Genomic DNA, 14,552 nt, shown 5'->3' with positions numbered 1-14,552 from the left:
GCACCGTGCTAAGTGCTTTCTTTACAATCCTTTCCTTTGATCCTCATAATGATCTTTCCCCTTTCTTTGGGGGAGAAAGATACTTAGAATGAGGAAACTGATGGTAGAGTAAGATGAAATCATTTGTCCTGGGTTACATAACTTAATAAGTGTCTGAGACCACATTTGGACTTCCAGGTCTTCCTGACTGTATTCCCAGTAGCCTATTTATCCATAGTACCAACCTTGCTTCCCAGGGCTTGACATTTTCATTATATCATAGTATATGTCTAGATACATCAATTCTACATAAATTTACATCAATTTATTTAAAAAGCTTATCAAAAATCTTCTAAAAAAGTCTTATCTTGCAAATGAAAATGCAAACACAGTAAATAGCGAAACTCTTAAATTTGTTTAAATTAGGTACATTAAATAGAAACAGATGTGACCCAATATCTTTACTGACAGAAGGCATTAGATAACCTTGTAAACGCATTAAATATTTTAAAGGCATTTTTGTAGATGGATTCTAAATAAGCCAAAATCATCAAATATAAAGGAATTTTACTAAGTACTTGTTTTATGCTCCAATTAATCTTGATACTGATAATCTAAAGCACTAATTACAATCCAAAATAAACATAATACAAACCTACCTGTTGTACACCACGCTCATTACTGAGTGTTCGAAGTTCATCTGAATGTGCCACACAAATTTCATGCAATGCTGCTAGATCACGTGACAAGTCAGTTCTAGAATGATCTGTAGTGTCTGGAAGTTCAGGTACATTCTTTAAGAAGAATCATAATACTGCATTTAGAATGGTAATTGTTTACAGCCCCTTTAAAGATGTAATTTTAAAACTGGGACACTCAATAATGTAATGACTAGCTATCATCTTCTCAAGCTTAATGCAGTATCAAATCTTAAAACTACACTATTCCTGATAAAGCGCAAACACTTGACAGACTTGAAATACACCGTTTACGTAGTATTAATACCTTTCTACAGTAGCCATTAATAAAATTCCCTTTTTCTTCCATAGTATTTGTTTTAAAAGAATGAAGGCAGTATAAAAAATTCCTACGTATTCTAAAGAAACAAGTCTTTCCCAAAATGTAACTTAAAAATGACAATAAACTTGGAGACATTAAGACCGGGATTCTGATAGATATTGGCGGTGATAACCAGTAAGAGGTCAAGCCACCTGATTTCTCTCTGCCCTAGGCATTTCCCTAAGACTATTAAGCAGCAGAGCAGGTGATACTCTTCCCTGCTACAGGTTCCTCACAATCCTATGAAAGTCACTGCAAGTATTGTTTTACAATTAAGGAAACCGAAGCTCAGAGAGAGCAGGTGACTTGCCCAAATCAACAGAATTATTCTGTGTCAAAGCAGGATTTCAGGTCCCCACTTCCCCAGGCCTTTCCCGATTCTGAATCCTACACCCATTTACTCTACCCTGAAGCACCCCAAAAGAGTTTTCTTTTGATTCTCCTACAGTGTGTGGAATCTTGACTGAGGTAACAATAATTTCATGAGAGAACAAGTAATATGTAATATACATACCCCAAGTTCATCTAAAAACATAATCATACGATGTTTGTTACTTTTAATGAATGGATTTACTCCCTCCATGTAAGGCTCCTAGAAAAACAAAAACAAAAAATTTCATGAAACCGCACAAATTAATTAAATAAAATTTGTATCTGTATGTCACAATATAATTCTTACTAATTTACTTAATTTTACCAAAGTTCAAGATGATTGTGTATCTTATCATAGGATAACAAACCTGCTGGTTATTTGACTTTTTACTTGAAGAAAATCCCTGGGCTCCATGTTCCAGGTTATTTGTGCTTTATAAAATAAAGCTAAGATAGGTATCCATACAAAAGATTTCTAAATTGCATTTATAACTGCAACTTCAGAGAGATTAAATGTCTTTGAATTTTAACAGTGAATGACCTTGTTCTCAAACTCTAAACACTAAAACATTCAAGTTTTATAAATGGAAGATAAAATGAAGTTATCATAGATAGATTTTAAGGGTGATGAACAGGATTTAATAGAGTATATAAAAATGCTTAATAGTTCCTCTAACCCTTTTTTAAAAATCAAGGATTAGTTCATCACTTCACTCTATTCATAGCTGGTTCTTTATTACCTTGACATAAAAGTTCTACCTCTGGCAAAAACTGCCTTCCAAAAGTGAGATGACCAGTTTATAATCTTTGTTTTAGCAGGTGATACAGTGTATGCCCATACATTGACTCTTTTTAATGCCCACCTTGCCTGTAGAACTCTTGAAATAAACAGTACCCACCTACAAATCTAACATTTCTTTCTCTCAATGTTGGCACAGCATCTGACCCAGCCAGTGTCTTCTTGTGCCGTCACTTCCCCCAAGCCCAAATTGCCCATCTCTCTTCCAATAAGAAATCACTATCTTGATTCATTTACCATCTTCCTAAATGTTCCTTTTCTGCATCTTTTCCCTGACTCTCAGTCCCTTTCAATACTCTATCCCCCCTTGACAGCCATTAACTGACAGGGTTTCAAATACCACTTATTTAACTCCCAACATATTATCTTTGACCTCTCTTCAACACTCCAGATACATACTTCCAAATGCTTCCTATATATGGCAGAGTAGAAAGCAATAACTAGAGAGACCAAGTCTCGGCTATGCCAGTTACTAGTTGTCTGACTTGGCACAAATTGCCTTGAAGAGAGATCAAAAACTTATGTCAATTTTCCTTTCATACCAATAATACAAGTACAAAGATACAAAATGAGAAAATTTATCAACTTCAAGATGATGATGAGTGATTAAGATTCACTGCAAAGATTCTTTAAAGCACCCTCTCTCTTTAGTTCTATTCATAAACAACCAAGGAATAAAAAATTGCAGAAAAGGCAGTGGAAACCAAAAGAATGAGACTATTAAAAGTTGAGAAGGGCCATACTACTGTGGCCATTTCAGATTTCTTGCACTGTTGTTATCTCACTTTTCTTGGGGGAGAGGGGGAAGGGAAGGAAAGGAGAGGAACTTAATTTGATCCTTCTACCCTGTTATCATCCTATATCTCTCTTCTGCTTTTTGTGGTGAAATTTCTTTAAAAAACAAAACAAAACAACTACAATCGGTACCTCTCTTGTTTCCTCTCACTCTCTTCTTAATTCCTTACAATTAGCATCTAACCTGATCAATCCACTGAAATTGCTCTCTCCAAAATTACCAAAGATCTCTTAGTTACCAAATCCACTGGCCCTTTCCCAATCCTCATCTCCCTAATCTCTCTGTACCCTTTGACACTTAGATGGCTCTTTCCTTCTGTTTCCTGGTTCTCTCTAGGTTTTCAAAACACTATTCTCTCCAGGTTCTGCCCCATACCTATGTGCTTGTTCCTTTTCTTTCTCCTCTGTTGGTTCCTTACTCAGATCATGCCTTCTAATCATAGGTGTCCAACAGTGTTCCGTCCTTTCCTCCTCCTGTAGTTTTTCACCTGGTGATTTCATCAGCTCCCACTGATTATCATCTTTATAATGACAATTTTCAAACAAACTCTGCTAATGTCAAATCTTGCATATCCAACTACATCTCAGTCATTTTAAACTCAGTATGTCCAAAGCTGAACTCATTATCTTCTCTCCTTCCCCATTATTCTCAAGGGGAAAGTCATCCTTTCCCTGTCCTTCAGTCACCACCAGGATAACGCTAATGTGACTCCTCACTATTATCTTTCATATAGAATTCTGTTGCAAAGTTCTGTTAATTTTACCCTGGCAGCATCTAATTCATACTCTTCTTTTCCCTCTGACACAACCACCATCCTGGCCCAGGTCCTCACCAAGACATGCTTGGACTATTCCAATAGACTTGGACTATTCCCATAGACTGGGTCTGCCTGACTCAAGTCTCTCCTCATTCTGATGCACCCAACAAAATGAGTTTTTCCTAAACTGACCATGTCCAACTCAATAAATCCCAATGGTGAACTACCATTTCCAAGATCAAATACAAAATCCTCTATTTAGTCTTCCTAGCTATTCAATAAAACACTGCATTCCTTGGGGTCAGGTATTTTTTTCTGACTTTTCAATACCAAGAATGTTCTCCCTCTTACATCTATATGCCTCCTGGTTTCTTTCAAGTCTTGAAAGTTTTGTCTTTCTTCTCAGGTTATTTTTACCTTCTAAATTCAATTTTTCTTGTGCAAAAAGGTAACTATAAATATGTCTACGTATATCGTATTTAACATATACTTTAACATATTTAACATGTATGGGAATACCTGCCATCTAGGGGAGGGGGTGAAGGGAAGGAGGGGAAAAGTTGGAACAAAAGCTTTTGCAAGGGTCAATGTTGAAAAATTATCCATGCATGTTTTTTGTCAATAAAAAGCTATAATAAAATGGAAAAAAAAAAAAAAAACCTGTTTGATACTGGCTAAGAAATAGAGTAATTGATCAATGAATAGGTTAGGTTCACAAGACAATTAGCCAATAGTAATCTAGTGTTTGACAAAACCAAAGAATACAGTTTTGGAATAAGAACTCACTTTAACAAAAATTGCAGGGAAAATTGGAAACTAGTATAGCAGAAACTAGGCAGTGACTAATATCTAACACCCTATACCAAGATAAGGTCATAATAGATTGCTGATTTAAACATAAAGAGTGACAGTACAAGCAAATTAGAAGAATAAAGGGATAGTCTATCTCTCAGATCTGTGGAGAAAGAAGGTATTTCTGACCAAGGAAGAACTGTAGTACATTATGAAATTCAAAATGGTTAATTCTGATTTTATTAAATTAAAAAGTTTTTGGGGCAGCTAGGTAATACGGTGGATAGAGCACCAGTCCTGAAGTCAGAAGGACCCGAGTTCAAATCTAGTTTCAGTCACTTAACACTGCCTAGCTATGTGACCCTGGGCAAGTCACTTAACCCCAATTGCCTCAGTACAAACAAAAAAAAAAAAAAAATTTTTTTTTTGTACAAACAAAACCAATACAATTAGAAGGGAAGCAGTAAACTGGGGATGGAGTGGGGGGAATTTTCTGTCCAATTGATAAAGATCTCATTTACATAGAGAATTGACTCAAATTTATAAGAATATAAGCCATTTTCTAATTGATAAATGATCCAAGGATATAAACAATTTTCAGGTGAAGAAATTAAAACCATTTCTAGTCATATGAAAAAATGCTCTAAATTGCTACTGATCAGAGAAATGCAAATTAAGACAACTCTGAGATACCCACATCTCTCAGATTGGCCAAGATGACAGGAAAAGATAAGGACAAATGTTGGAGGAGATGTGGGAAGCCTGAGACATTAATACATTGTTGGTGGAGTTGTGAAATGATACAACCATTCTGGAGTACAATTTGGAATTTTGTCCAAAAAGCTGTGCATACCCTTTGATCCAACACTATCTTCACTGGGTCTGTATCCCAAAGATATTATAAAAAAGGGAAAAGGATCCATATGTATAAAAATGTTTGGAGCACCCTTTTTTGTAGTGACAAATTGAATAAATGCCCATTAGTTGAAGAGTGGCTGAATAAGTTGTGGTATATGAATGTTATGGAATATTACTGTTCTATAAGGAAACGATTGGCAGGATGATTTCAAAGAAGCCTGGGGAGATTTACATGAACTGATGAGTGTGGATCACAACATAGTATTTTCACTTTTTTTGTTGGAGTTTGCTTGTATTTCGTTTTCTCTCATTTTTTCCCTTTTTGAGCTGATTTTTCTTGTACAGCGTGATAATTCTGGAAATATGTATAGAAAAATTGCACATTTTTAACATATACTTGCTGTCTAGTTGGAAGGAGTGGGAGAAAAAAATTTGGACTACAAGGTTTTGCAAGTGAATGTTGAAAATTATGCATGTTTTGAAAATAAAAAGCTTTAGTAAAAAAAAAAATAGCTAAAAAGATGATGAAATGAATGCATAAGGAGAAATTAGCAGGCAATAGAAGAAAATACCATCTAAAGGGATTTACCTATTGCTTTACAACAAAGGAAACTTAGGTAGCAAAGTCTTCAGAAATGACAACATACCATGCCTGGAAACTTCCAAAATGATTCAGGACAATCAAATAAGTAAAAATATCAAAACTAAAACCAGAAATTTTCATTCTCAAGAAATAAACAATCAAATCAAACCAAGGACTAAAGAATTTGAAACAAAATATACTTCCCTTATTAGATTTTCAAAAACAAAACAAAAGAATTAGAACACAAAAATGAAGACAAAAGAAAAATGGATTAAAAATTTTAAAATTAGAAGAATACATTTGAACTCAACAAAACAAAAATAGAGAAACTGAAAATGGGATGCAGAATATGGAATGGAAAATAGCAATTTAACAAAATTTTATCTTCCAGAAGAAAAGTCATGAAGACTTGAATACCATTCTCAAGAAATCATAGAACCACTCAGAAACATTGTAAGCAGACAATAAAAATTTAGATCAAGAAAATCCACAGACTACCAAGAAAAAAGAAATTCCACATTTATAATGTGAAGAAACATGAGTTACTTATTGCAACGTCTTTCAACTTCAATAAAATATATAACCATCAATGTATATAAAAAATGTATCAAAGAGAACATGTACCATTGGTTAGGGACCTCGCCCCTACCGAATAATATGCTCTGCAAATCTGGGCTTAAATAATTAAAACATAAGCAAAGGATCTTGGTTATTCAATAAAGTCAAAGAATTTGAATCAATTCTTCAAACAAAGCCAGAATATTCAACTTCAAACCTGACCAAACAGCAAAGACCCATTATTTTTAATGCTGGAAAAGTAGATTTGACTGACTTTTGATTTATTGACAAGATCACTCTGAAATCATGGTAACTTTACAAAAAAATGTTTTAAAAAAACATACTTTACAGATAATAATGCAATAAAATTAATAATGGGTATAAAACTTAAATACTAGGTCAAAGAATAGATTACATTTACAGTAAAAAAAAATAATCATAACAGCAAAAGCGAACAGGAGACGATCAACATTTTTAAAAACTAAGGACTATTAAATTATTCAATAACCTTTAAAAATACACAAATTTAAAAATTTGAAGAAAAAGTTGTAAAAAAGAATTTTTTTTCCTTTTGTACTTATTTAAAATTTACATGTAAAATATGAAAAAAAAAAAAAGAAAAAAAATAGTCATATGCTCAACAGAACATCAGGGAGAATTCAAAATATGTAACAATAAATTTCCATTTCAAGAAAGCATATATAATAATGGAAGATAATGTATTCACAACTGTCCATCTTTTTTTTTTTTTTTTTTTTTTCAGGTTCTCTTTTCTCTGGACTTTTTACTTTATTCTTTTTTGCTTTTTTCTTCTCCCTCAAATCCCTCAAGTTGATTACAGTTAAACATGAATTTTTATGAAAACGTACACATGTAAACACAACTAATACAACATTAATATGGCTCACATGTAATGATGATTTCTCTCAATTGAATCTTTAAGTTTGACTTTGTCTGAAATAAATGATTACTATCCTTTTCTATTTTAATAAATTCAATTCCTGATCATTGTTATTGTGTTTGGTATACTTCTAATTTTCTATCCCTGCTAACTTTTACTTTAATTCTACTCCTTAACTAATTTTGCTGTTACTTAACCTCCCCTTACCCATGGATCCTTCTTTTATATCCCTCCATCCTTTCCCTACCTCTTAGTCTTTCCCACTAATCTCTGCATCTTATTCCACACTCCCATTAATCCACACACCCTTACTCCATCATACCCTGTTCCCCTCAACCCTTACTTATAAATTTTGGAGCGTGTTGTACCCATCTTGGCATATAACCCATTCCAGATGTGAGCAGATTTTCAGAACTACCAACCCTCCTCCATTAATTCCTGTGTCAATTTTTGCTCTGGCACCTCATTTGTGTAGCAAAATTACTATTTTTACCTTTTCCTAAATGGTCATATTAGGGTCATATACAGACACATCAGCTGTACCCGATCTTTTCTTTTTTTTGAGGTACCCCAATACTAATGTCAATCAGACATACGGTTTTCATTTCTACACAGAGAACATAAACAGTTTGTTCTTATTGAGTCCCTTGAAATTAGTTTTTGATATTGTCTCTTACATGTTAAATTTCCTATTTTGTTGAGGTTAGAGAAAACATCCTGAAAAACTGACTATTACATGTCCATTTTTTCTCCTTTCAGTAGTATGATTAGTTTTGATATTTTTGTCCATAGGTCTAGTTCTTTTGATTCTTGATATTGTTTCAAGGATCTGCTGGGGGTTGTAGCCAGTGATAAATCCTGTGCAAGTCTTAATTATAACTCCAGCATATTTGAATTTTGCTATTTTTGTTGCTTTTAAAATATTCTCCTTGATCTGGAAATTTCTAAATTTAGCAATGATTTTCTCCTTGTGGAATTTCTCTGTGGTGGTGATCTGTGGATTTTTTCAATTTCTACTTTCCCTTCTTGTTCTTTCACTTCTGGACAATTTTCTTTATTTATAATATTACTCTGTCAAGGTTCTTTTTTTGGTCATAGCTTTCAGGTAGTCCAATTATTCTTATGTTTTCAAAAGAGTTGGTTTTTAAAAGATTAAACTATTAGATGATCTATTAGAAAAAATTCTATTTTAAAAATAAAAATGAGCAAGGTAGATTCACAAGGGGGAAAATAATAATAATTTTAAAAAAAAGGTATCAGAAACTACACTAGACAAAATTTTAAAATATTACCAACATTTCAAGGATGACTATTCACAAAAATATATAATAAAACAATAAATATCTTAATCCAATCTCAGAAAAAAAATTATGTGTTGTGTGTGTATATTAATTACTGAAGGGTTAAAAATCCTAGCAGTATCTGCATGTGAATTTTATGAAAAACCTATCCCAAAAAGGCTATTGCTAATTATGATAGAAAAATTATTCTCAGACAGCACTGTATCAAACTCTTTATGAGATAAATATAAGGGAGAAAAACAAGACAGAGAAACAAAGATATAACCAATCACAGTAATGAATACTGATGCAAAAATCATAAATACATTCCTTATAAGGCTGTAGCCATATATGCAGAAAAAAATTCAAGGTTGAATGTTTCAATAATAGCAAAATAAATTAACATAATCCAAAAAGCAACTTAAAGTACAAATGACATGCCACTGTTGCAAGTGATGGAAAAAGTTGACAAAATTCAACCCTCGTTTATATTAGAAAAATTTAAAAGTATAAGGTTGGAATATTGTCATAAAAAAAACACATAACCAAAACCAAGATTTAACATTACTTGCAAGGAAGAAACACTGGTAGATTCCCCATATTTAATAAAGTTTAAAAAATGTTAGTTTTAACCATAAAATAGAACCAATTTTTCCAATATAACCATCACCAAGAAAAGATAAAATTATTCTTATGTGCAGATGATAGGAATATATGTAGTTAATTCCAGAGAATCAAGAAATTAACTGGGACAATTAAGAGTTTCTGAAAAGTTAAGAGAAGAGGCAGCTAGATGGTGCAGGAGATAGAGCACCAGCCCTGAAGTCAGGAGGGCCCGAGTACAGATCTAGCCTCAGATACTTAACACTTCCTATCTGTGTGACCCTGGGCAAATTTTTCACACAGATAGGAAGTTTTACCATTTATCTACTTTCTAGAATTTTGAAATGGTTTCTTAATTTTGATATTAGCTTATGCTGGAAATATAGGAAATTCAGCATCTGACTCAATGTATAAAATGGTGTCATATATTATATCTGAAAAATATGCTACAAGATTAAATCATTATTTTGTACTTCAGAGTGCAGATGGAGGGCTAAAAATTTAATTTTAAAAACTAAAATTCTATTTAAAATTACATTTTGATTTTTTCTTGAAAAAAAAATTGTAAAATTACATCTTTACATCATTAAAATATTTTTACCTTGGCACCAAACTCAACAAGATTGGCTAAATTCTGCACAGATTTAGCCACCAGTGTCAGTGTTCTTGCAGCAGTAGGAGAAGGAGAATCTACAAAGAAAAAGAACAATATTTTTAGTGATTTGAAGCCAGAGGAGTTTAGTTATTGTTATTTGAGAAATCAGCACTTAAAACTTTTACTATCAAAATCCTCACATTCCTTCATCCAAAATGTAAAGATTGACATAAAAATTCAAGTGGCAAAGCACTTTTGAAATACCCTATTTATTGGGAAATGTTATGATTTAAAGAAATCCAAAAACACTTTAGAGTATTATTGCTACCAAAGAGGTTATTAGAATTACAAAATCATCTTATTCAGGAAATCTTCAACCAAGAACTAATTTTATCACTACTAACATACTAATGGCCAAGGGGAATCTGGGAGCCAGTTACTGATCCCCTAGTTATTTAGGAACTGTTAAACATGGTTATTTAGGAACTGCTAAACATGGTGAGCAATGTTGTAGGACTCATTCACTCAAATAAAAAATATATCATAAGGAAAAAGTTGCAGATTCCTATTCTAATTTGCGAACTTACTAACATTTCACTAACTGCTATAGGTCATATCAAATTCAAGACATTAAACATATTCAATAACAATGACTAAGCAGTGCTTTAGAGGTAACTTGGGAGATGTATATCTCTATGAGGCGTGTAAACTGAAGCACTTTAGTTAAAAAGTCATCTGTAGTTTACTTAAATGCCTAATCTTGGTTTTTTGATATGATTTTTGATCCCTAAATTTTCAAATATAATTTTAAAAACTACCAAAGTTAATACAACTGTTTCCTAAAAGTCTAAATGTGGGCAGACCAACTTGCATAGATTAATAATTACATTCAAGAGATAATATGAATTACTCAATTCTTTAAGAATTTAAGCAATTCTAATCTCTGCTATTGTTGTGCAATCTTTTTTCAGTGGTGTCTGACGCTTAACGACACTGTTAGTGGTTTTCTTGGCATTATGCATATGAGGAACAGAGGAAAATGGGATTAAGTAACTTTTTTCATAGTCATAATTATTAAATGTTTGAGGCCAGCTTTTAAGTCACAAAGCTGAGTATTTCTGACATTTATCTCCCGTGCCACCTATGTGCCCTCCAATTTCAAAAAAAAAAAAAAAAAAAAAAAAAAAAAAAAAAAAAAAAAAAACAATGAAAGAAAAATACTATCACAGAAATGACTGTTAGAAAACTAAACACTGTTTTTCAAAATATGTCAATTGTATCAAATAAAACTCCATAGGTTCAAAACAAAACAAACCATGTTCCACATGATTCATTTTACTGACATTCTTTTACAAGATGACTAAATTTGTAAGGCATCCTCCAGAAAATATGTGTAACAAGACAGAAAGAATTTGTGGTTTATTAGACAGTTACAAAAATTTAAGTCGGTGAGGAGAATCAAGACTTTTTTTCATAAACACTGAAATCCATTCTATTGCTACTACAAAAGTTAGACTTTTTAACCTGATCATACTTCAAAAACTACAAGTTCACAATAACAAAAACAGAAGTGAATACAGGTTAATGAGAGCAAAATCAAAGGAAAAAATTCTTCCCTACTAGAGTAGCAGTACAACACTAGCTAGTATTAGTTTTCCATTGTTGTACAGATTTCTTACAAATTGGAATGTTACAGGTCTGAGAAAAAAAAAAAAAAATAAGAATGGTTCCCTATGCAGACACCTATTGTTTCAAATGCATTAGGAGAAGAAATAATTAGGAAAAAAGGGAAGATGGAAGATTAGTGAAGTGTTATCAACAAGCATTTTTAAAGTGCTTGTTATGTATTAGATATATGCTATGTTCTGGTTGTTTATATCCAATAATGAAAGTAGGATAGGGGAATTAAAGCTATTCTCTAAAAAGTTAGCGTTTGACTCTACCTCTTTAAGTACTAAATCCAAACAAAGACCTAACAACAATAGCAAATACCAATAAGAACCATTTTAACTATAAATTTTTTCCATAATAATCTATGTTACTAAATTATACGTCTAAAATTCATTAAGAGCTATTTACCTGAGATGATATTAAACATCCGTGGATTAAGGATAGCAGGACAGATAAGTCGAAGAAAAACAAAACCACTGAATGGGAGGGGAAAAAGAGATTAAAAAAAAAAAAAATACCAAGTATGATTCATCACAACAGTGATACACATTCAAAATAACCAAAGAACAGCAGAAAGTTAACCTTGACTTTGAATGTAAGGCAACCTAACAAATTTAAAATCAGGAAAAAAAAAAAAAAAAAAGTCTAATACCAAAACCTAATTCAGGATCACAGGGAAGTACTAATAGAAATTACATTCCCCAATCTTCTGATTGGTAGAATTATAAAATGCTAACTCTACCAGAGCAACAATTTTTCTAGTAAATTTAAGTCTGTTTTACTCTTGAAACAAAATGAGGCAGCATGGAATAAAGAAAAATGTTTGATTTGGGTTTGATGTCAAGAACTGCCATTTGTTACCTATGTAATCCTGGTAGAGAAACACTACTGCTTTTAGTCTTAGTTTTCATATTTGCAAAATGGACAGCTGATGGTATGGATAATATTGAAGGTGCCTTCTAACTTAAGGACTTAACTATTCTTTAAGTATATAAAGTAATGGAACCTTCCCCCAATGAGATCTATGTCCAGAAAAGAACAAATGTACAATGTGTCATGCTATGTTCCCAATTTATTTAAACACTTCAAAAGATCTTTGTAATATAGTAGAGTTAAAATAAAAAACCATCTGTTTGACAATATTCTGCTAATTAGCTTCTCTAAACCTAGACCTAAAAGAGCTGTAGATCCACCTGGCTGGCTTTCAAAACTCAAAGTTCTTCTGTAATAAGATATTATAATAAGATTTTACTATAGGGTGGGGATATGTCACAATCTAACTTTTGTTTTCTTGATATTTTCTTTTATAGAGATTGGTTGTTCATTGAGGATCATGTTAGCACATTAAACCTATATTCAGCAAACACAGAAAAATTATTACAACATCAGGGTTTTTACTCACTCACTAATCATTTACAAAAAGATGATGGAAAAAAATTCTACTGGGGACACGTGAAAATGAGGAGAGCAAGCTATGTTCTACCAAATCAACAAGTAACAACAACTTCATAACTAATTCAAAAGTAATCCATGTAGGAAACCTATTCTTTATGGTTTTTGCTAGAGAAGGCTACTTCACAAATATAATTTGGGAGAAGAAAAGCTTTATGAAATGCACTAGTGATTTTGTTAATTTTAGCTTAACAATTCTCTCTCTCTCTTTCTTTTTTTTTTTTTTTGCTGAGGCAATTGGGCTTAAGTGACTTGCCCAGGGTCACACAACTAGGAAGTGTTAAGTGTCTGAGGCCACATTTAAACTCAGGTTTTCCTGATTTCAGGGCTAGTGCTCTATTCACTGCTCCACCTAGTTGGCCCTAGCTTAACAATTTTTAAAACTTGGTTTTATAAAATGAAAATCTGAAGTAAATTAACATCCACCCAAGACTAAGCTTTTAAAAAAAAGATGCCTGATATGCCTGTGGAAATACATACAAAAATGCAGTAAGCTAAATTCTAAAATAAAGTTGATGATTCAGAAAGAGTACTTAATACTATTCCAATATTGAATGAGAGGCCAAACTATGTAATTTATTTTTAAAAAATTGGGTTCTTTCTTCTTAGCTCCTTACTTATGGAACTGAAAATTCTTACCTAACAACTCTTGTCCTCATGGTTGTGTTCGTTGGCCATTTGTGTTGTACAGATTTCTGTAAACACCCATAAATATACCTCAATGTCCTGCCAAAATAACAGAAATTATGTTAATACATAAGAGATGACAAAACGTTTCTATGATGTACTAACTACATTTTAAAACAGAAATCACTTAACTCTTTATATATATTTATATATCGTTATAAAATCTTTCTATCCAATTCAATCAACAAACATTTACTAAACACCTAGAACTAAGAATTTAAAAGCAGAAACTTAAAGAAAAATCCCTCTCCTCAAAGGGCACTCACATTGTAGTGAAGATGCTTTTTAGATTGGTTGCACAAAATGCTGTTAGTCTGAAGAAAACTCCATTTCCCCAAAAGCACAATGTCAGAAAAAGGCGAAAATTAACCATTTTTTCAATCACTTTTTATTTTGATTTATATCATCACCTTATATTGTCCTAATAAGAAATGTTTTGCTACTTTTAGATTACTTTTGTTTTAAATGAATAAAAAAAATTGCTTTTTGTTTATTATAGAGAAATATGGGGCATTTTTCTTTTAATCACGGTAATAAATAATGTTTCTTCAAAGTGGTTGTCAAGAGACACTATAAAAAAAAAGTATACAACTTCATCATCAATTATTTATTTACCATTCCAACTCAGAGATGCAGGCTATGTTATTTTTAAGTGGAGAATACTTTTATAAGAGTTTTTGTAAGGTACCTACTATAAAATAGAAAATGAATAAAATATACTATAATTAGAAAAGAAAAACCCTATCACCCATAGAATGTGTTTTTTTTTTTTTTTTTTTTTTTTTGTTTTGTTTTTTTAGTATAGACTTA

At 32.1% G+C, this 14,552-nt stretch overlaps 1 protein-coding gene across 2 annotated transcripts in view; it reads right to left on the bottom strand.

The window, feature by feature from the left end:
* Positions 1–14,552, bottom strand: part of RASA1 (RAS p21 protein activator 1) — a 99,128-nt gene that overhangs the window by 1,642 nt on the left and 82,934 nt on the right. For both annotated transcript variants that reach the window (XM_031967290.1, XM_031967294.1), the window contains exons 20-24: positions 13,695–13,781; positions 12,012–12,079; positions 9,939–10,027; positions 1,553–1,630; positions 639–773 (exon numbers count right to left, since the gene is read on the bottom strand). In XM_031967290.1, coding sequence (XP_031823150.1) covers positions 639–773; positions 1,553–1,630; positions 9,939–10,027; positions 12,012–12,079; positions 13,695–13,781 — 457 coding nt within the window. The remainder of the gene's footprint in view (positions 1–638; positions 774–1,552; positions 1,631–9,938; positions 10,028–12,011; positions 12,080–13,694; positions 13,782–14,552) is intronic.

This window comes from Sarcophilus harrisii, chromosome 1 (assembly GCF_902635505.1).
Source record: "Sarcophilus harrisii chromosome 1, mSarHar1.11, whole genome shotgun sequence".
NCBI lineage: Eukaryota > Metazoa > Chordata > Mammalia > Dasyuromorphia > Dasyuridae > Sarcophilus > Sarcophilus harrisii.
This window is presented reverse-complemented; position numbering and strand designations above follow the sequence as displayed.